This window comes from Engystomops pustulosus, chromosome 10 (assembly GCF_040894005.1).
Source record: "Engystomops pustulosus chromosome 10, aEngPut4.maternal, whole genome shotgun sequence".
In the NCBI taxonomy this organism is placed as follows: domain Eukaryota; kingdom Metazoa; phylum Chordata; class Amphibia; order Anura; family Leptodactylidae; genus Engystomops; species Engystomops pustulosus.
The window spans coordinates 22492502-22516836 of NC_092420.1; the positions used below are offsets into that span (position 1 = coordinate 22492502).

The 24335-nt window shown below is 41.0% G+C and overlaps 1 protein-coding gene across 16 annotated transcripts in view; it reads left to right on the forward strand.

The window, feature by feature from the left end:
* ERC2 (ELKS/RAB6-interacting/CAST family member 2) overlaps nucleotides 1-24335 on the forward strand; it is a 606872-nt gene that overhangs the window by 112877 nt on the left and 469660 nt on the right. For 10 of the 16 annotated variants that reach the window (XM_072128520.1, XM_072128514.1, XM_072128513.1 and 7 more), the window contains 3 exons: nucleotides 14129-14203; nucleotides 19098-19139; nucleotides 21973-22128. In XM_072128520.1, the coding sequence (XP_071984621.1) occupies nucleotides 14129-14203; nucleotides 19098-19139; nucleotides 21973-22128 (273 nt within the window). The remainder of the gene's footprint in view (nucleotides 1-14128; nucleotides 14204-19097; nucleotides 19140-21972; nucleotides 22129-24335) is intronic. The other 6 variants (XM_072128516.1, XM_072128523.1, XM_072128525.1 and 3 more) reach the window with 1 other exon arrangement.

Here is a 24335-nt window from a genome sequence, read left to right on the forward strand (position 1 = left end):
GTTTTATAAAGGGAGAGGTGGGAAGCTGTGAGAGTTTTGCTCTTTTGACCTTGATGGGTAGGTTAAGTATACAAAAATCTTAGCTAGGATGTTGGTGGTATATGTTATATGAGGTAATCAAAATTGTCTCCTAGATATTATATGGGCTCCGCAGTCAATAGTCCCCAAATGCTTATCATATGGGCCAGAGAAAACAGTCCATACCTGCAGCCAAGGTCATCTGGACATTTATTTTTAGGCCAGTTGGTCACATAAGTATGGATGTTCCTAGAGACTCTAGTTGACCTTCAAAACTTTAACCCAACCAAGAGTGTCTAAAGACTGCTGGAGCTCCATGATGTAGGAACATGTCATCAGAAATTGGCCTAATACACCACTAGCCATATGTTGTCAAACAGCTTAGCATCTTCAGGATGATGTTTCTTTCATGGCCCAGTGTGGTGGCATCATCCAGAAAATCAACTTTGAAGTGAGATGTAAATTGAGTCAAGTATTCAGAGAGTTTAACACAGTAGTCAAGCTTTCTGTGGCTTAGAACTTCCCTCTTCAGTGTCCTGCATCCAGGGACATCACTATACAGATCTCCTAAAGTCCAGTACATGATGTCAATCACATAGGAGGTGGTGCAGAGGCAGGGAGAGCTTGACTTTAAAGGGAACCTGTGATCAGAAATTTTCCTAATAAACTCTTACCAGTATGTTGTCAAGAAGCTAAGCAGCTTCTAAATCATGTTTCTTTAATGACCCAGTGTGGTGGCATCACCCAGAAAATAAACTTTGAAGTGAGATATAAATTTGTTGTTTAAAGTCAAGAAGGTGGAGAGTTTAACACTGAAGTCAAGCTCTCCCTGCCTCTGAACACATCCTCCTCTGCTATTGACATCATGCGCCGGACTTGAGGATATCTGATCAATGATGCCCCGGGTTGCAGGACCATCAATTACTGTGAAGGGGGTGTTCTGAGACAGGTAAAGCTTGACTAGTGTAAAACTCTTCACCTCCTTGACTTAATAAAACCAGTTTACATCTCACCTAAAAGTTGATTTTGTGGATGATGCCACCAAACCAGGCCATGAAAGAAACATCATCTAGAAGTTGCTCAACTGCTTGACAATATACTGGTAGTGGTTTGTTAGGCTAATTTCTGATGACAGGCTCTCTTGTTGGTTTGCGGCAAGGAAATCTACCACCAGGATAGAGGATTGTAAACCAAGCACACTACATGCCGGTGTGCCCCCCTCTGTTTTTTTTTTTTATAAAGGCTGTAGAGATTATGCAAATGATGCCTGAGGTGCTCCGTACTCCCTAGCTGTTGATTTGGCCTTTTGAGCTTCCTTTTTGTTTAAATGAATATGTATAAATCAACATAAATATCAACCGGGCAGCTTATGCACCGGCAATGTTTCTGCTTTGATCAGTCCTTTCCCTATCTCTCTTGCCAGAGGTTTAGGCCACTGTGTAAATATGTTTTTTAAAAAAATATATTTTTATCCCGTTTCACTATCTATATACCATGTGTCAATAGTGGTAAGTGTTGACATGTGGCAGCTGTCAGCACATTTGTGTCAGATTGCCAAGGAAAAATATTTTCAATGGTTGGCAGCCTGACTCTATGTGTTTGCCAGTGCTCTATGTTTGCCCATGAAGTTCTCCCTTTGAGGTTTATAGCTGAAGTAAAAAGTAGATGTAAGGTAATAGCATCAATATTGTTATCTGTATTATACGTCTTCTAACCATTCCGATGTACCAATGTGTCCTCCCTCACCTTATCTCTTGGCTAGCCGTGATCTTGTATGAGGCTGCAATTCCGGCAGTTCTGTGGGTCAGTTCCATTCATGGCCCCTGCAGTTGCACATATTGAAGGTCTGGGACAGGTCAGTCTCCAATCTGGACCAGACAATTTGCCTCCCTCAGGAGGTTCGTTGCTCCCCCTGTTGCTGTCTAGTAGAAGAAAACCTTCAGAAAGGAGTGTCCCGGAGGCAAGAAAGGCCCTTGTTTTAAGTGACGGACACAAGTCAATGGGGAGCGCAACTAGGAAAACAGCTTTTCCAGGGTCCCTGGGAGCCGGAAATGGCAGAAAGCTCTTCACATTACAGGGAACTGAGAGTCCGTAAGATCAGCTTCACCACTCATTCACGGTACAGATCTAAAAGTCCTCTAAGACAATGTGACAACGGTAGCTTTTGTGAACCGGCAGGGATGCACTCAGAGTCCGTCTCTAATTCACCTAATTCGGATATTTTTTTTCTAACAGAAAATAATTTAATCTCTCTTTTAGCAGTTTATATCAGACAGAAAGAGAACCCGTAATACAGATGTTCTGAGTCTCCAACAGCTGAGACAAGGCGAATGGTGCCTCAAGAGAGAAGTATTCTAGATAGTGAGGTTGTGGGGCAGGGGTCAGGAACCTTTTTGGCTGAGAGAGCCATGAACGCCACACATTTTAATTTGTTATTCCGTAAGAGCCGTACAATATGCACATGCCCCACCCGTGCCCCTCTCCGTGGCAGTGCCTCTTTGCGAGCTCACTCAACTGTCCATGCGCCGGCAGTCGCAGATTTAGAGGGCCAGCACGCCGCTGATTGGTGCTACCCACTTCCCGGGTTCCTATAAAGACCCATCATTCGCTGCCGGATCTTAGTGCTTCATAGCTATAAGAAAGGTTTCCACAGTGTTTCCTCCGCTGCTAGCCCTGACCTCTTGCTCCGTCCCCGACCTCGCTTCATTGCCGCCTGCCTTGACTGTCTGCCTGTTTGTGACCACGAGACTGCTTAGTGATTCTGTACCTCGACCTTGGCTTCCACCGTGGACAAGTCGCGCCTGTGGAACGACCTGGTGGTACCACGCTGCACCAAGACCATCCTGCTTTACGACAGGCTCTGGTGAAGACTGGGTGCCACTTAAATTCCGCTTACATCATCGTCTGCGGTGGTCCAGGGGCATCACTACTCCAAATCCTGACACCCACCACATGCCTCCCAGTAGATAGGTAGTCACAGAACATGCCTCCCAGTAGATAGCTAGCCCCATCACATACCCCCAGTAGATAGGTATCCACAGCACATGCTCCCAAGTAAATTTGTAGCCACAACACATGCCCCCAAGTAAATAGGTAGCCACATCACATGCCCCCAAGTAGATAGGTAGCCACAGCACATGCCCCCAAGTAAATATGTAGCCACAGCACATGCCCCCCCAGTATATAGGTAGCCACTGCACACGCCCCCCAGTATATAGGTAGTCACTAGGTAATTAATATTCAATTGCCAGCGCTCCCTGCAGCCATCTCCTCATCGCTCCCACATTCTTCTCTTTGACCCAGGCTTTGACGATGGCGGCAATGGCACCTGGGTCGTACAAAGGATGTAGGCGGCGGTAACATCACTGCCTGTGTACAGTCAGCATTCTGCACTTAATGGCCTGGAATCTGGAAGGCTGATCTTAGTCAAGAAAGGCCTTTCTGAAAATGTTATCGCTACATTGCTGAAAAGTAGAAAGCCAGTTACCTCAAATATCTATTTTAGAGTGTGGAAGGCTCAATTTAGTCAGGAGCCAGATTTAGCCCCAGACCACCCAAATATGGCTAAGATCCTAGACTTTTTGCAAAGGAGATTAGAGAAAGGGTTGAAACCAGCCACTCTCTAGGTTTATGTTTCAGCCTGAGTGCGTTGTTTGAAATACCCCTGGCCTCCCATCCGTGGGTTCCGAGGTTTATTAGGGAAGCCTCTCATATTACTCCCGTTAAGAGATGTTTGATTCCTCCCTGGGACCTATCCTTAGTATTGAACTCAGGATATCTCAGTAAAATGGCTAACCCTTAAAACCGTGTTCTTAGTAGCTATCGGCTAGATGGGTTGGTGAGCACTATCCTGTAAGAGCCCCAACACCAAGTAATGGACAATAGGTTGGTCTTGGTGACCGATCCATCGTTCCCTCCTAAGGTTGCTTCCATGTTTCATAGAACTCCGGAAATTGTTTTGCCAACATTCTGTACAAATCCATTAGGGAGGGAGATTTTCACAAACCTGGCATGAAACAGGCAGGAGTCAAGTATATGGAGAGGACAGTTGAATGGATGAAGTCTAACAGCCTTTTTGTATTATTTAGAGGAAAGGAGAAGGGAAAGGAAGCTTTCCTAAATACAATTGCTAGATGGATTAAATTGGCCATCTCCACAGCTTACAAGCATGCAGATATCCCAGTTCCAGTAGAGTGGAGGGCTTACTCTACTAGGGCAGTGTCCTTGATCTATGCAAAGTTTAGAGAGGTCTCTGTCGCTCAGATCTATTAGGCCGCTACATGGTCATTCACACACACCTTTTTCAGGCATTACATGGTGGATGTGGCGGGTGCTCATGAACTATCCTTTGATCGAAGGGTCCTTTCTTCTGTAGTCCAACCCTAATAATTATCTATTTTATTCTCTCTATATTCTCTCTCTATTTTAACAATTAATTACTTACCGGTAATGTTGTTTCCAGGAACCACAACAGCACAGTGTATTACCCTCCCTCTTATTTCTGGTGACTTATTTTTATTCACCTCCCCTCACAGGGTGCAGCATATATAAAAAATTGGAATTGTATAATTCTTTTTGGTGGTGGTTCTCATAGACTGATTATCCATGAGTCCACAAAATCTAACCATATAAGTCTCATACAGTCTGTGGATCATGAGGCACGATCAGAAGGGGAAGATTTTAAAGGTCTCGGTTTCCTGTCCCGGGGGCAGGCCCCGCTCTCTCTGGTGGATGCTGTTGTGGTTCCAGGAAACAACATTACCAATAAATAATTACTGTTTTTCTAAAAATGTATTTTAAGGAGGATTTTGCTGTTAACTGTCAGAACATCACAAAATTATATATTCTACAAAAATAATCATTCTGTACTGTATATCTGGGAGACAGTGTGCTCTTCTTTTGAGAAGAAACAGACACAAAATATTTTGTTTTCGGGAGTAATATTTCAGCATAAAGTCCCTTTAATACAGTAAGGAAGAGATACTTGTTCCGGATTATAACATGATGTTTGGCTGCTTTGTGCATTTGGAGTCTAACTCCTCTCGGTACACTTGAATTCATATGGACTCGGGGACCTCAGCCCATCGGCGTAAATGTGGTTTTCTGCATCCATATATCAATGTATCTATCATTGAGTCTAACATGATTAATGGTGGCCAGATTTTTCACATATGGGGAAAACATTAGGAACATTGACTCTTTTTTTTTTTGGTGGGAATGCAGATGCCGAAACCTCAAAAACAAAACAGTTTGAAACAAAAAATTCTAAATCCTGTGTAAATTATAGCACTATATATGAGAAATAGATGTACTTGATGTTCTTATGACAAAACAATTAATATATGTACATAAAGACTTTACCATATAATTGATAATTATAGCTCTGGGAGGTATCTGGATAATCTGAGCCAAACCCCATCAACTAACAGCATTTTACACATTTATCTAATAGGTTGCCCAGGATTAAGCACTTTAAAAAAAAAATTATATATGTATATTTCTAAAAGCAACACAACGGCTATTTTTGGAGCTCTGCTGCCCATCAGACTCCTTAAAGTGGCTTTGGCCCATTAATAAATGTTCTTTCTGCCTGTGATTTATTTATTAATTTTTTTAAAGTCCCAAGAAAGTCTCAAAAATGTATAAATGTCCCAGCAAAAAGTAACTATGAGACTTTTTATGGGTCCCAAATTCATGGATCTGGCTTTGCACGCTGTTGCACTTGAAGTAGTTCTATGTTTACCCCAGATTAATGAAGTGGCGGAAATAGACCTGTGATACTTTTTAGCAGTGTAAAGACCCAAAAAACCTCAATGCCACTTTTTAAAAACGTTTTTACGTCAACAAAGCCCAGGAAAACCAATGATAAATAACTCCCATCATGTTTATGGATTGTGTCTAGTATTGTAACTCAGCTCCATTGAAGTAAATGAGGCAGAGGTTCAAAGCCACAGGCAACTTAGCTAAGTGTGACTCTACTTTAGAGAAGCCTTAGTGATTATATAAGTCTTAATTAAATGGTTCCACTCTTTTAGCCGTGTACTTGTTACTATAAATACTTTCCATATACCTGTTTTCTTTAGACCTGATGAAGCATCCAGGGCTTAAAAACCATTAAAAGATACAACCATAACAGAGGCCCTGGTAGCCGAGCTCAGACTTGGCCATTAATGTGTCTCAGCACAATGAGACTTGGTTTTTGTTTCCCCCCTTAATAATCCATTGCTACAATTGTAGAGGGGGGTCATGTACGTTTTCCCACAACTCAGTAGGAGAAGGACAAATCCCATGGCGCCCATTTTGCAGGGAAGGAGGGACTCTTTGTATCTTATATCACTATGATTCTTGGAGTCCCGTACCCCGTGATGTGGTCTTTTTTTGACATTCTCCCAGTCTGTAGACCAACCACAGTTGTCTACCACTGGCCGTAGTTCTTTAGTTTTTTTTATTTTACCCCTCCCTAAGGCAGTAATAAAAAAAAAAATCTGACGTGGAACAACCCCCACACTACTTTAATGTCTTTTGTTCCAGAGACTTTGCGGCTTTAGTCCATAGTGACCAGAGCCAGGCGGCTGCTGCTAAAGCAAATAAAATAATGGGATGTATCAAGAGAGGAATAGATTCTCATGATAAAGACATAGTTTTGCCCTTATACAAATCCCTGGTCAGACCACACATGGAATATTGTGTACAGTTTTAGGCACCAGTGTATAAAAAGGATATAGTAGAGCTGGAACGGGTGCAGAGGAGAGCAACCAGGATTATTAGGGGAATGGGGGAACTAGAATACACTGACAGATTACAAAATTTGGGATTATTCAGTTTAGAAAAAAGACGACTGAGGGGAGACCTCATTACAATGTACAAATACCTGAACGGACAGTACAAGGATCTCTCCAAAGATCTTTTTATACCTCGGCCTGTGACCAGGACAAGGGGGCATCCTCTATACCTAGAGGAGAGGCGATTTTACCATCAACATAGACAGGGGGCGTCCTCTGCACCTAGAGGAGAGGCGATTCTACCAGCGCCATAGACAGGGGGCATCATCTACACCTAGAGGAGAGGCGATTCTACCATCACCATAGACAGGGGACATCCTCTACACCTAGAGGAGAGGCAGTTCTACCATCACCATAGACAGGGGACATCCTCTACACCTAGAGGAGAGGCGATTCTACCATCACCATAGACAGAGGGCATCCTCTACACCTAGAGGAGAGGAGGTTCTACCATCACCATGGACAGGGGGCGTCCTCTACACCTAGAGGAGAGGCGATTCTACCATCACCATAGACAGGGGGCGTCCTCTACACCTAGAGGAGAGGCGATTCTACCATCACCATAGACAGGGGGCATCCTCTACACCTAGAGGAGAGGAGGTTCTACCATCACTATAGACAGGGGGCGTCCTCTACACCTAGAGGAGAGGCGATTCTACCATCACCATAGACAGGGGCATCCTCTACACCTAGAGGAGAGGAGGTTCTACCATCACTATAGACAGGGGGCGTCCTCTACACCTAGAGGAGAGGCGATTCTACCATCACTATAGACAGGGGGCGTCCTCTACACCTAGAGGAGAGGCGATTTTACCATCACCATAGACAAAGGTTCTTTACTGTAAGAGCAGTGAAACTGTGGAACTCTCTGCCGCAGGAGGTTGTTATGGCGGACTCTATGTACATGTTCAAGAGAGGCCTGGATGCCTTTCTGGAGAGAAAAAATATCACGGGTTATGGGGATAAAACATTTATTTAATTCTTAAAGGTTGGACTTGATGCCTTATATACTATGATACTATGATACTATGATAGCTCATATCTAATATTGCAACTACTCAATGAGCTGCAATACTCAACATGACCAGCAGACATGCGTGGCACTGTTTTTTTTTAGAAAAAAATTGCTTTACCATAATAATTTTTCATCCTTTGCCATTTCTCTAGAAAGCAGTTTCTTATATGTTAGATGTAATATACACTTGCCTACAGGATCTTGTTGAATCTTTGTGTATCTTTTACTTTTCGCACCTAAATGATTTTCTCTTAGCTACAGTATGTTACAACAGTGGAATAAAGTGGCTTCCTGCACCCTATGCCTCTACATTGTCTGGAGGTTTCTGTGGTTTTGCATCTGTTCTTTATAATGTTACTTCTAGCTGATTCCCAGTGGCGACTTCATGCTACTAAGTGTAAGAGCATGGACATAAATAAAGCCCTCCGGCCTTGTGTGCTTCTACCACTTAATATTGATGGGGCCTAGTTACATAACAATGTACGACCATCTTGTGGGAAAATAATTGTCAGACAATGTCTCAGTAATGTCCCAGCCATTACTGCTGACCTCATAAACACACATGTTGTGTAACGCGCAGTAAAGTCAGCATAGCCTGCAATATGCTAGCCAGCTGACAGATTACTGCCTCCTAATGAAAATGTGAGGCCATACTGGAACATGGGTCCATTTATCTATAGGACCTATGCAGGATTGGGACCATACCCTTAGGTTATGTACAGATGTGGTGGATTAGTCATGGATATTAAAAGTGGTATTTCCATCTGGACATTCACATTTCATTTAATTTTTTTGCCATACATTTACATTTAATTATTTGGATGTTATTAAAAAAAGTTACCAGCGTGAAGATGATTTACATAAATGTTTCCATGTTTTATTTTAGAAATGAGATGGCTGTCCTTGGATACGACCACCTAAACAACATGGCACCATTAGCCACACATGCACTTTTGAGGAGCATGACCATTTGGATTCAGTAATCATTACCACAGTGTGCAATCCCTCCAGAAGTGTTGGTCATATCCAAGGACAACAAGTTTCTAAGGGACCATATGACTACATCCAGTTAAATTATCACACAGGTACATGTTTTTAATAACATTCAATTGAAGCAATGTATGTATATGTCAGATGTATTAAATCAAATGTCAATACTCGGGCAAGAAAACCCTTTTAAGCTTCTTTGTGATAAGATGTATTCACCAGGCATAACGTAAAATCATTTACTTTCATAAAATTATTAACTGATATGTATGGATTTACCACAATAGGATATCATATCTCATGGACCCTTTTCATAATGGATATGATGACATGAAAAGAAATTGTTGTAATACTGAAGCTATGAACCCACACTGTCAATGAACTGATTTAAGTTTGGACAAGGGTGCGGAGGGTGCTATGTAACTATCCTCCAGGACTTTACCCTTTAACACTCTTGTAGGGATCTAGATACCCCCAAAGTCACAGAACAGGTTTGCTAGTGGTAGGACATGAAGATTTCTGCGCAGAAGGAACAGCCTTGTGAAGGTTTAACAGGGAGGTGTCCAAAATAGAGAAGATGGACAAACTTGACATTCCCCTTTGCTGAACTGTATAGAAATAGTATCCTTGTTACTCAGGCACCTAACCATGGGGGACGGTGCCTTTACTTATCATGGACCCTGTGTGTTTGGCAGCCTGAATTACAGGACAAGGACATTTAGACTTTAGAAAGCAGTCTGGATTCTCATTGCACATCCTGTTAGGACCCTCTTGCCATTGGCCAACGCAAGGAAAGTAGTATTACCATAGTTCATCCTTTTCATGCTTTGAACCTTCTACTAACCTTCTACTACTGGTTTTGTACTTACAACTATATCACCCTTTCTCGTAGGCACAGATTCTGCCATATTGCTGTAAATAGCAGAATATACAATTTGTGGAGTTATTTTGAATTGTCCTCTTAAAGCATCCACCGATCCACAAAGGATTTAAACATCCTATTTTTTTCATGTGATTCTGGGTCACATTGAGTGGCCTGACTCCCGGTGCCATCATAGTTCCCTGTACTTTGCTTGTACTGTAATGTAATATTTTATAGGACAATACATCAATTCCATTAAATATGCAGCATGTGCAGTCCACACCTAATGTGATGTGCCCTGGTTACAACCAAGATGCTGAAATATTGATGGAATCTTTTCCTCCGGCAGCAAGTCGTGTATTATGCTAAATGGACAATATATATATTCAGATATGTTTAAAAATGTTATTTTCTTTCTTAAGATAGAATTGTTTTTGTTTGTATGTTTGTAAAAGGAAACTTTTAGTTGTAGTCTAAATATAAGGCCCCGTATAGACGTAAACCTACTCTACCATTTTGTAACACTACAACTTATGGTAAAAGAGTGGTTCTAGTAGCCATAAAGTCACTTTGTGTTACACCTTGCTGCAACTTTCACCCTGAGGTGCTCTCCGTAGTGAGTTCCAGAGCTGCACCCATGTACTCTGAGTGAAAGCTGTAGCAAGCCTCTAATTGGTTATTGTGTTTTTTTTGCAAGGTTTATTGGAGGAGCGGTGGAGCCGCCTAATGCATTTTTTGTCCAGTAGGATAGAAAAAGACATCAAATGTTTAAACAAATATTGTTGTCTGCTTTCCTCTTGTCCACAAAAGTAAGATCATATTAAGTCTTTCGTTTCCAGAAAGTTTTTTCATTGATTCAAATTGGACTTTTGATTTGGCAATTTACGGTAGTCAAATAGTCATGATCTTTCAGGGGTTTTATACATGTGAAAGTTAGACTGAGGTCTTAAAGTTTTGCTGTAGAACATTGTCAACTCTGAAGTCCCAACGTCTTGAGATGTGACTAGCCGGTCTGATGCCGATGTTCCATCCACATGGTTATTTTCTTAGGGATTTCCCCATCACAGTTGCGGATCTCACTGATTACAGTGACATTTGGAGACTGGTAAGTGGATGGGGAGAAGCTGTTTATGTTACTTTAGCTTCCAGTCCCTCAGACAAGAGATCAGTGTCTGAGCTCGGACAATCAGAAATTCCACACATCATCGATGTGCTGAGAGCACGGAAATCCAATCTCGGGAGAGCCCTAAAGTATGTGCTGCTTCACCAGCTCAAACACAAGGTGGAGGACTCTGAGTCAGTAGCAGCTGGAACCAATAAGATGGACAGGAAAGTATTGGGTAGCAGGGGTGTACTTTGGGACACCTCTGGAGACCAATCCACTTAAATAGCCTGTAATCTTTGCTTTATATAAGGGCTTTTTCTATTTAAACTACAAGGTTTTTATTTTCAAGATACATCATTCTCATGGGGTTGGATAACCTTGCCTATCATTTGCATTAGTCATGTTTAAATGTCTACTTATCGGTTTCCCTAAAAGCCTTGGTGAAGTCATTGTTCACCTTTTTAGTGTCACTTCATTTGCCAGTGGTGTTCATAGAGGAGAGGGTCTTCATTACAGAACTTGTTAAGGTTATTACAGAACGGTCATTAGGGTTATGACATTTAGGACAAAAGGGTTGGTTCTCCGCTACACATCCTTTGTGTAACCGTGACATCCAACCAAACATTTTGTTAACATGTATGGGGATATGCTAATAGGTCCTAATTCAACTTATACTGCCAATGGGAGTACTCACAGGTTCCTAGCTGCCATTGTCCACATTGATGGGACTAACCAGATTTGGGCTACTGTTTTCAAGGGTTTCATTTTGTATTCCTGGTCTTATTTATTTATTAGTATTTTTTTGGCAAGGTGTATGCTTTCTCTTTGCTTTCATGCTATTAATTATATTACCAGTTTGCCATTGTGATCATAACCTATGCTTTTCTCCATCCAGTGACCACTACCTAGGCGATAGAAGAAGGTAGGACTTCCTAGTGAGGAGAACCTATTTCTACTAGACTGACTCTTCTAACGCATTGTAGCAACTAATCTAATCTTACAATTATGTTAACGTCATAACTTCCTACTATTAATTGTATTTGTACTTGTCTATAGGTATTAATTCAATAATACATTTTTCCATTTTGGTGCATTGAATACTAAATAAGAGCTTTTCTACTATAAAATAATAAACACCCGTCATTACAATATACATTATATGGAGGCACGGTGGCCCACCACATCTAACTTGCACACTAGAGTGAAAAAGTTATAGATATACAGTATATGTTGTAAAAATGGGGGAAAAAACAGCACAGCTATAGGAATGGTGGGTGCTATCCCAGGACGCGATCCAACAGGTCCACTTGTATTAAAACCAAAAAATAGGCAGCACTCCAAATTTAGGACAGTGAAAATGTGTAGGGCTATTCACCCATATATCAACGCTTCAGTGGTTTCGCTGGCACCAGTCCACAAATTCCTGGATCAAATCTTTGTACTCCCTGTCGTTCTCACCTGTAATGAGGCCTACTATAGAAGAGTCATCAGAGAACTTGTGGAGGTAGCAGCTAGTTGAATTGTACCCGAAGTCTGCTGTGTATAATGTGAAGAGGAAGGGAGCCAGAACTGTACCTTGAGGTCCACCTGTACTACTCATCACAGTATCTGACACACAGTCCTGGGCTTTCACATAGTATGGTCGGTTTGTGAGGTAGTTTAGGATCCAACTAGAGAGTTGGTGGTCCACTCCAGCCAGCTCCAGTTTGTCTCTTAGTAGCCCTGGCCGTATAGTATTGAAAGCACTAGAGAAATCACAGAACATTTTTTCTCACAGTGTTCCCCGGTTTTCCTAGTGAGAAAGAGTTTGATGTAGAAGGTGGATGATGGCGTCATCTACACCATTGCCTGGCTGATAAGCAAACTGTAGGGCGTCCATAGATGAGCTCAATAGAAGGCGAAGATGTGCGAGAACCAACCTCTCGGAGACCTTCATCACATGGGATGTTAATGCCACTGGTCTGTAGCTGTTGAGGTCCGATGGGTGAAGTGTTTTTGGAACTGATATCACACAAGATGTTTTCCACAGTTGTGGTACCCTTGAACATATGTGCAATGACACCACAAAGCTGATCACCACAGGTCTTGAGTAGTCTTGCACTGATACTATCTGGAAATGCAGCCTTGCCCACTTTGAGTCTTTTCAGTATATAAAGCACCGTGATCAATTGAGTGGTCACAACTCATTAGAACAAAAGATATATCATCGTTCCGAATACAGTATGGAAACATGGTTACATATAGCAAATCAGTATAAGTGATACAGTACAGCGTATAAAATGATGAACATTCAAATATTTGTGTGGTTATACAGTGTTAGGGTACATTCACACAGAAGTATGCCCTCCCAGCCGTAACCGGGGTAGCCATACACATGGCCGTAAAAATGGGTGCTCTATCTTTTCCCCGTGTATGGTGCGGATGTGCCACGTGTGTGGCACCGTACTGCTGCCGGGCCACCATTGCCGTCAAATTTGCAGTTAGATACACATCCTTCAGACGGCCTTGTAAATGAGGCCTAATATCCAGCAATCCTCGTTAGTACATAGTAGAAACACTTGTGTGTAAATTAACCCCTAGTAGGAAAGATAGGGCTCTGCCTGCAGTGCATAATTGGAACAAAGCTCTATCTGAGGTACATGGTATGAAGAGGGCTTTATGTGACGCCAAAGAAACACTTAAAGGAAACCTACAATCACAGATTTACCTAATTTATTGTACAGCTGCCCAAATTAGTTTTTTAGCTAATCCTCTAGTGCCCCCGAGGGATGCTCTGGGCTGCCTCTGGTGCTGGAACTAACATAAAGAACCGAGCCAGAACAGCTCCATCCTCTGTATAGTGGCTAAGCTTTGTTACTTCAGCTCCCTTCAGTTGGAGCTAAGCCTCATATACCCAGCGAAGAAAAGGGACTAGGGGCCCTCGGGCTCTCCCAGGCACTACTTTCAGCTTACCCCACATTACTATTTGTATAGTACACCTTTGCTTTATGCTAACACTATTGACCAAAGCTTTAAATATCTTGTTTCTGTTTTCTACATTATTCAAAGAAAAAATATGACATCAATAGGAGGACGGCGGCGGCGTGCTGTTATTATTAAGACGTAGCCTGCTACCTTGGCAATGGTGAACATTAATAATTGACGACGCTTCCAGCATTAATTCATGCATTGGCTGTAACACAAGACAGTGACTGCTGCAGACTCGAGTACCTGTAGACTCTTCTATACGCTTTAACAAATTAACTTCCAGCCTCGTTTTATTATATTTTTTTTTTTATACCTTCCATTTATTTTATGATCCTGATTAATAAAATGAAAGTATGAGTCGCCAGGCTTATTTCTATCGTGTTCCTCCGCAGGAGCTGCACAGACGGAATCAACTTCAGTCGGAATCGGCCAAGACCAAAGCTCTGCAGACCGTCATCGAGATGAAGGTAATTGTTGTCCTGGATACTGTGCTGTACTCGAGTTATCCCATCTTCTACACACGGCTGTATGCAAAGCCATCACATGTTTTTACGTTGCTTGTACTATGTGTAGTGGTCACATATCTATTGTGTATTCCATCATCTATCATCCCATAAAAGATTATATTCCCTGCCTTCCTATGTGACAAACATACAGTACATCATGTCATTACCTGCTTTTTATGTTCCCTAAATATCTAGTTCTGTGAACACTAATACACATATACTATATAGATACTATAGATACTACAAGTCTTTTTGTATTCCCAGCTATTTTGTGGGATTTAGATGACTTTTTATTGTACTCACTAACATTTTTGTTGCAATGCAACACCTTAAATTTATACTTTTATACAATTTTTATATTAATTTATGACCTGCCCTATCTACCCTATAATTTTAGAAGGTTGACTTGAAAATACGAGACAGGTCCTTGGGTGAAATTCCACATATTCTGCTGCGGAATCTTTATGGTAAATTGTTGTGTTGGCTGGGAAATTCTGCAGCATATATTTATACTGAAAAGATCAGTTAGAACAACAGGTTTCTAGGCTTAGTTTTGTTGTTGTCGTATTTTCTGTGCTACTACAAGTAATTAGATCCTGTAGGGACACAACCTAAAAAGTTGGGTGCCATGATGCAAGTTTGGATGTCCATGGAAGGGGAGGTGTCAACTATATCTTAAAGGAATGTTGCAATTGTTCCTAGAGAACCTGTTGGAAATTTCCATACACTGAACTGTAACTCAGATGATTTGGTTTGATGTAAACTTTTAACCATTGTCTTTATAAAGGGATAGGCCACTTATACTCACCCTGTTACTTTTTTAACACCCTAATAGGGTCAGCAATTTTATATTTACCCTGTTAAAGTTGTGACTGTACAGCCCCCTCTATATGCCGGAAGGCGGCTTCTTCTGCCCTTGTGTTTTATTTTTTTAAAATTTAAAAATAGGCTTTACAAATATTAGCCTCAGGGGCTCCGTGCTCCATAGCTGTTAACTAAGTTTTTTTTTTTTCCGTAAAAACAAGGGCATCAAAAGTTCGGAAGAGCACATCCTGCCAAAGGGAGCAGACATGTGCTTGGTTGATCCTGGTGGTAGATTTCCTTTAATAGGGACCCATATTACATTATATTAACCCTCATACTTGTTTTGATAAATTTTAGTATAAGTGGTCCACCCCTTTTTTAAGGGGGTGTTCCAAAATTGGAAATTTATGACATTTCCATATGTGGGACCTATCTCAGAATGTCTCGCGAACACTGGTCCCCCAACAATGGTCTAACAGCTTTATCTCTGGGGCTAAAGTTATTTTAGATGCTGCTGATACTATCCTCTCTTACCCATTACTATCAAGCATCAAGGTTCCCAATTTTTAAAGGTTGGTTTCTGGTGGATTGTCTGGTGAAGAAGTGATCACATATGCAAGGCTTTTTCAATTCACATTTGTGGGACTTCCGAGAATAGATTGATTAATGGAAAAAGAGAATACCTGCATGATCCGCTTGACAGTGACTTGGCCGTCTGGTAGTGGATATGTAGGACATTTACATGAGGGCTCATGTACACTGCTCTATTATTGGGTAGTTGGACACTTAGGGAGTTCTTTTGGGCTCCACAGTAGTATATATATATCAATATATCATTACATGCTATACCATGGAGCTATCTTCTAGAGAAGGAGAATAATCACATACTAGGTCCCCCTTACATGGACAAAAAAAAGAAACTAAGAAATCTGAGTACAGTGAGGTTTTAGGAACATCTGGGTTGTATAGCATCAGTCTAATATTTCAGGGTTTTTTTCAGATTTGCTTATTTATTTATTTTTTTTACACATAGTACATCCTCAATGTACAAGAGGTCCCCCCATCAGTTAGGCATCACTTCTATACTAGGACAGCTTTTGCAATATGCATTTGGCTCTCTGCAGACCCGTTAAATATATATGATTACACGTCTGTATGATTCTAGCTCGTTAGAGCGTAAAATCTCAATTTAACATGGGTCATAAAGCTGCTAGATTTCTTCACTTTTTTTAAGCAGCGCACACAGGATACAAAATAGGCATATTAATATAGTGATGACATGTATTTTCATCACTCGGGTGAGATTACTAAAGCACGAATGGCTTTTTTCAGAAACGGCGCCACTGTAGCCCACTGGTTGTGCCTGATATTGCAACTCAACCCAATACAAACTATTTATTCAGACTTTTATTGATTTCGAAAGCAGCCATCTTCTTTCACCACTTCAAGTACATATGAGAATTAGGCCTCGTACACACATCATTTTTCTACAGCTGCTAAATATGGGCCTCTTTTTGTGGTTTGTGTATTAACAGTATTTTACCTGATACCAAAAATGGTCCTTGTGTCAACATTACGTATGAGAATACACATAAAAAAAAAATTATGTCATTAGCTTGTCCCAACACATTGCATTGTCACATGATTGCGTTACCTGAGGCAAATGTGGATGGCACATGGCTGACACACTGTGCCATCTGTATTTTTCACAGCCCCATAGACTTCTGAGGGAGGGTAGAACCGTAAACATGGCCAAGAATAGGCCCTGCTCTGAGTTTTACCTCAGGGTACAAGGCTCGGGGCTGAGGAATCCTCAATTGTGTGTATGAGTCCATAGAAATACATGTAGTAATGAGCAAGCAGAAAAAACCATAACCACAACCATCACTTGAGGAAAAAATGTTTGTGTGCATGAGGGCATAAGCTCCATGAATAGGGCCATGTGCTTCACCATGTGAAGCACACGGCCGTGTGGAGTTGGGAAAGGGTACATGACTTAGTGTCATAGACCTCTATGGAGGCCGTAACCTGGTCGCTATTTGTGCGTTCAGATCACGGCACCCAATACGGTCGTGTGCTTAGAGCCTACACATGGGAAAACCATAATTAAAGGCAGAATATTAGCAATATAACATAATGGTCAGACATGGTATTATTATTAATACGGGCAACAAGGATTATATTGAAAAGTTTATAGGGTTAGGTGCACTTAACGCAATATAATTAGAAATTGTAGTATTAGTTTTTCTCTAATGTGCAGTACATCACTACACTATATCATATATCACTCTCTTTCTATTTAAGAAAGGGTTGACAATGACTATATTGGGGATATTTTCCCAGTTTTAGGCTACATTCACACGGATGTATGAAAACGGCCGTATACGTACCGTTTTTTTACGGGTTACATACGGCCACATTCATTTCAATGGACAATACGTCCAACCATTTATATTTCCGCTTTTGACACTGGAGTGTACGTACCGTATACTGGCCGTATAAAAATATAGAGCATGTCCTATTTTCTCCCGTATTTCAGTTCTGTATGCCCTAAAAGTCTATGGGCATGTATAAAATACGGGTTACATACTTGCTGCATATGGATGAAAAACGTCACATATATACGGGCTCATACGGCCCGTAAATACAGGACTGGAGAAATCATACGGTCGTGTGAATGTAGCCTTATTCCCTAATTTCGTACTTAAAGTAAATCCCAAGGTGGAAGTCCACTTTAGCAAATTACAGTCTGTGCGGAGAAATGTTTGCTGCTCTGCAGTTTTTACTTGGCAGCAGGGCATATTTCACGTCCCGTGTCCCCTCGTAATTAAATGGTGGAAGCCTCAAGTAAATCAGCTTTGTTTTTGGAGTGAACTTTACCTTTTAATTATGTGGAAATGCAGCCATTAAGGAAATGCATTCTGTGCACATGAAGGTCCAGGCAAATTATCCTTGAGATGCTTTTAGTGAGATGACACGGCACAGGGGGCATTTTAAAGGACAGCGGTCTAGTGAATCATAAGATAATGGGGTATAAAGGTGATGATTAAAAACTTTTTAATAAAATTCAAAATTGAAAAATATTAGAGCAATAAATACACAGATATATAAAAGTTGACGGGATTGTACTGTACTGTAGGATAATGAGCATGTAGGAAGAAGGTTAAAAAAGACTTTCATCTCTTTGCTTTTAATTTACTGGGGTCCCAAAATTCAGACTTATGCTGAATCTATGTGATATACTAATCATCTATAATAACCTTAGAAGATCCCTCCAAGGAACACTACTGACATCGACAGTAATTGTTCCAGAGTACCCTTTTTGGTTAAATGGGTTTTTTCGGTCAGGACAAGTTAGCCCTATCCACAGCATAGGGTCTAACTTGCTGATCAGTGGGGGTCTCACTCATACCACAAGAATGGGGTCTGTTCTACCCCAGTTGTACTCCAAAAGATAGAAGCAGCAGGACTGACATGGACGCTGCCGCTCCATTCATTGTCCATGGAACTGACGGAGATAGCCCAGGGTGGCAATTGGCTCCATCAGCGGCAGAGAGACGAATAAAGCAGCAGGGTGCATGTGCTGCTCTGTTCTTTGGGGGTGCAATGGACCCCCATTCTCATAATCAGGGGCTAACTTGGACAACCCTTTTAAATAACACTTCGTTGTAACATAATGTGAATATTTCCATATTTACTAACAATTTACATACACAACATGCAATACATATTATGTTAAGTATTGTCGATCCAGTAGATTTTTGCCATATTTCTAATTTCAGAGCTTAAATTTAATTTGAGAGACTTTATAAATACACCACTAACGTATAAAGCTATTTCAATTTCATGTCATGATCATTCCGCTGTCTTTTACCCCCAATCGCTGCTATCTCCCTTTCCATAACTACTGTAATTTAGCTTATGGTGTTCTTGAATTTGGGCCAATAGTCCGTCAGAGTTATGATTACGAGGTAGAACCAGTGACTTGAATGTGCTGTAACTGGAGAATCCAACTCAATATGAATCTGTGGTTTTACCTTACTCCTTGTAGAGATCTCCGTCTTTGTGCTTTGATCCAGATTTTATTTGGCAGGTAAGTTGAAAGGTTTGTGTGTGTTTGTTTTTTCTTATACTGCTCTGGTGTGTTTGATGAATCGTTTTCTCTCTAATTTACCTATTCAGTCTACCATCTGTATGAATAATAAGGAGAAAATAAACTTGTCCTGGTTGTCTACAGATGAAAGCATTATTTCTTCAGACACCACAAAGTCTTAGTTCTTCCTTAGACCATACCCAGGGCCATTTTAACACATTGGAGAGGGCCAGTGCAAAGGTTAAAATAGTGGACCCTCCAATTTACCCAAGGGTGTTCCAACAACTTTGTATAGATGAAAGCATTATTTCTTCAGACATCACATAGTCTTAGTTCTTCCTTAGACCATACCCACCACCATTTTAATACATTGGAGAGGGTCAGTGCAAAGATTACAATGGTGGGCCCTCCATTCTACCGAAGGGTGTTCCCACATCTTTGTTGGAAACAAAAAAAACGTGTCCCAGGTGTGCCAATTGTTTATCGTAGTTGGAAGTAGCCCACCACTGCACTAGGAGCTGCTTTTGATTTTGATATTTTGATATACAGATGCCTCTTATTTAGTATTGTACAAAACATAAAGTAGTGACCCACAATCCCTAGATTTTATGGAAAACCACATCATGCAAATGATACTAGACAGGATGGTATGAGAAAAACATGGGGACCAATGGGTAAAAATATAAGAAACTTTCTACCTCCTCTTACCAGCTCTCTGTTGGAGCATGGCACCGCCCATCACTGCCGATCTCTTGTGACACTTTTTGCAGCCGAACACGGGCCACAACTAGAAGCTGTAGAAGGCATGTTCTGTCAATGGGACGTCATGGCTGGGTCTCTGTATTGGTCGGTAGTGATGGGAGTAGCCACACACTAACACAGAAAGGTGAGTATAGGTAGTTTATATTTCCACCCTCTACCCCTCTCCCCCCCCCCAAAAAAAAAAAAACCTTTTAAGGGAAAGGAAATCAGACTTGTTGGAATGCAACCTACTCAATTCAATGTAAGTTGTCACCAGAGTTGTGTGGTAACAGCACACTTTGCCGACCTGAACGTGGCGTATTGGGATCCAAATGTTCAGCAGACAGCTACATGTGTACGACTGGAATTATAGGGGAGATAGGCAAGACCGAAGAGCCACTAGAGTGTCTCCCTAATACCTACATGAGTTGTGCATTTTTGCACTACACTGCCCTATTCCATGATGTATAGAGGTTAGACAAGACTAGCAGGGACCACCTATTGTCCAGACCTTTATGTCTTTAAGAGACAATCCCTTTAAACTTCCTTGTGCTGTGTAGACCTATATGTTCCTATTTATACCTCTACTTCTTCTTTTCAGCTAACCCAATGCCGTCTAACCAAAGACCTGTTTGCTGCATGTGGCACCATAATAACTTATATATTATTTGCTATTACTAATAATTGTTAAAAAGTTACAGGACTGCGTCCTCCTACAATTAGAGGCAAAATAAATTATTTTGCTACTAATAATTATTCCTTGGATTTGGGATCCTATTTTTTGGTGGGGATTACATATGGATCTTCTGCTTTGCACACTTAATGGGTGATTTGCCGCAGTGAATACATCATTGTGTTCAGTATCTGTTTCTAGTACCTCTCGGAGAAGAATTTCAAGGCCATGTTTTCTGCATGCAGCAAACAGCTCTGCCATTCAGCTCTTACTGGTATCTACCTTGTATTTTCCTGTACGGATGAATTAGATTTTCTTCTATTTATACAGCTGAATCTCTTGTTTGGTTGCTATGATTACTTTGATGTACTAATAGCTTACATTTTGAGTTTGTGGCATGTCTACTAAATGTCTCACCATAATTAACTGTGTACTAAAGCTTTCAGGAATTAGATCTTGCAAAGCAGTAATTGACATTAATAAAATACAATAATTAGATCTCAAAATCTTTCCAAAATTTTTATCCCATTGTTTTTCAAAGGGAGACAGTTGCAGAGCTTTCCACTTTAGGGGAAAACAATCAATTTGACCTATTTTACCCCTTAAGGGTATGTTCACACAAGGGTACATTTTCACCGGGAAATCCAGGTCAAATTAGGGGTGTAATTCACCGTTGGGCTTTCCAGCACGAAATTTGACTGACATGCCCTTGATTCCGAGCAGTGTCCACTCGGATTTCAAACCAAATATTGGGCTTGTCATTTCTTTTTGGCTGTTGGAAAGCTCAAAAGCAGAAAAAAAGACAAGGTGTAAGTGGTCTCCCATCAATGGGAGGGCGATTTTGCCGATAAAATCCATGGTAAGAACCTCTATCTGAACAAACCCTAAAGCTCAGTTCACACTAATGTTGCTTCTTTCCATTGTGCTGTATCCATCGAGGAACTGATCAATGAAAATAATGAAAGCGTAGCATGATGGACACCAAAGACCAAAAGATGTTTGGCTGTATGAAAATATATATTTTCCATATGCAATTTCATGAAGGAAGCACCTAAGAGAGCAGCCGACGCTAGTGTGAACTGAGTGCATTGGAATGTATATCCTTAGACTGTTGATGGACACATTTGGGTGGTAAGTGTCCTATAGGGAACAGTATATTCTACCAAAAAGGATACTGCATGGTAAAAAAATTGGATTCAACATTCGGTCAGAAGCATACCCCACTGTGGGAAAGAGAAATTGGTCTGAAGTGGTGGTGACTAGACAAAGCATTGCATGGCATGGATTGTGTGATATATACAATGGCCTGATATACTGACCAGGACTCACTGGCTCTTCACATATTGCTTGGATTAACCTATATTCCTACTAGCTGTTCTGTCCAAAATATTAACTGAGGTTTTTATTTATTTCATACAGGATACCAAAATAGCATCCCTTGAACGAAATATTAGAGATCTAGAAGATGAAATTCAAATCATAAAAACCAATGGTGTCCTCAACACAGAAGACCGAGAGGAAGAGATCAAACAGATGGAAGTCTATAAAAGTCATTCAAAGTTTATGAAGAGCAAAGTGAGTATATGAAGTGTAAAATGTGCTGTCTATAAATTGGCAAATTCAGTTGTGTACATCGGTACACCGAAATAGATATGCCTGAAAGGGCCCCAAAACAAGTTTAATGGGACCAACCTGGTCTGGGATTTTCTATGTCTTAGGCTTGGTACATACAATACTGCAGCAGAATGTCCACCTCACATCAGTTCCCCAATTGGGAGCATTCCTCCGCAAAAACTGTCCCAAGCGGCATATGGGGCAGGAAGTAAAAATTCTCCTTGCGGAGACTGCCTATTAAAGGCGCCATGTAGATGTGTGGAGTCTTATAGCCATAGATGCTAGGGGGTTTCTAGGAAAATATGCAAAATTTTCCAGGATGGGATAAGAAAAAAACACGCCTCTTTTAGCTACCTTGTAAAGCAGCTCCCTTGACATCAAGTACGTGGAAAGAAGACTGCTAGAAATGTGGAACCAGACAGCACAAGATGACTTAGATGACTTGGAGACAATTCTCACTACGCGTTTCGGACCGTAGCCTTCTTTAGGTGAATGATGTTTTTTTCCGAAGCCGAAATATGTAGTGTGAGTTATCTCCAAATAAAGTCTTCTTTCCAAGTCAAGTGCCGTGTAGATCCCCATTTCTTGCAGTTCCTCCAGTGTTTTGTAGAGCATTTATGTTATTGTTAACCCTCTTGTGAATATTGCAACCACTAACTGTGTGAGATGGCAACAAAAATATGCAGCACCATGCAACAGTAATGGAGAGCCAAAGAGCTCACCTTTCCTGCTCTACGGATTTGTTTTGGTTCTACTGAATCTTTCCGAGTAATTTTCGACAACTGATATATGAAAAGTGTTTCACATCTTATAGGTCCCTAATTTTCAGAAATGCTCCTTATTGAGGATTGTTGAGGAGTAGATGAGGGAACACTGTTTCCAATCTGAGAGTGAATTCTATTGATTTCTATTGCAATAGTGACATTAGTAATTCAGCAATTTCTTGGATGATGGTCCTTACGTCTGGTTACTGTAAGGTTCAAGCTTAATATTGATTACTGAGGGGGTTTTTTGTCGTCATTTTGCACTTTGGTCAGCAGCCTTCTTCTTCTGCTTTGTTAGAATTGCCGAATGATAAGGTAAGAAGTACATTTTATCTACCGTAATCTTTGGGCCAATTTTTAGCCTCTTGAATTTTTCTCCAGGTCTCAGTAATTCTTATACAATATTGTTGAGATATGATGAAGTGTGAGTGATGAGCATGTGGTGTTTGTATCATAGAAGTATGCGAGTCAATCATGATCCACGCTGACCTTCTTTATACTGACTTTATACTTTGAATAGAACATAGACAAAAGTTATTTATTGTGAGCCTCCTATACACACAGTTGTAAAACCTTGGATTGCCTATTATACACCTAAAGAACTAACGATTGGGCATCCAGAATTTGTGGATGGAGGGCAGTGCATTTCAGTACCCTCAAGTGAAATGTTAAAGAGGTATTTATTCAGAATTTTTATAGACTTTAAAGAGATTATACCGACTTTGCAAGTTATCACCTACCCACCGGATAGGGGTGAACAAGCTGATTGGTGAGGATCCAGCTGCCGGGACTCCCGACAATAGAGAGAACTGGACCTGGCTCCCGTACTAGCTAATGTGTGGAGCGGCAGGATAAGCATGCATCTTGTCCCAGGTTGTCCTCCAGCCATTACTGAGAACAGGACCCAGATTCTGCAGATTGCAGGGGTCCCCTTCTCGTGATTGGTGGTGTTACCAGTCGGACCCTCAATAATCAGCCTTTTATCTTGTGGATACGGGATAATGTGCAAAGTTGGAAGCAGACAGCTCCTTTCTAAGCCACTTCAGCTTAGCTCCCATTAGAATCAGTTGTAACCTGGCCTTACCACTACACATAGTATGGCGCTGTCTGCTTGCTGTTCTATTCTCTGTTGATGAACTACTGAGGACATCTGGGTTCTTGGTTGAGTACTAGTTGTTAGACCCCCACCAATCTGATATTAAATACCAAATTCTAGGGATATGTGTAGTATATTTTTAGTCCAGAAAACCCCTTTAAGGTTGAAATGAAGCAGCAACAACATGTTTAGAGAGTTGGTAGCCGACAGTAGTTATTCATCATAGCTGTTCTGATAACTCTATGTAGTTCTCACATCATTTTCCTCCCAAGTGTGGATGAAGGCCGACTCCAATGAAAATTTTTGGC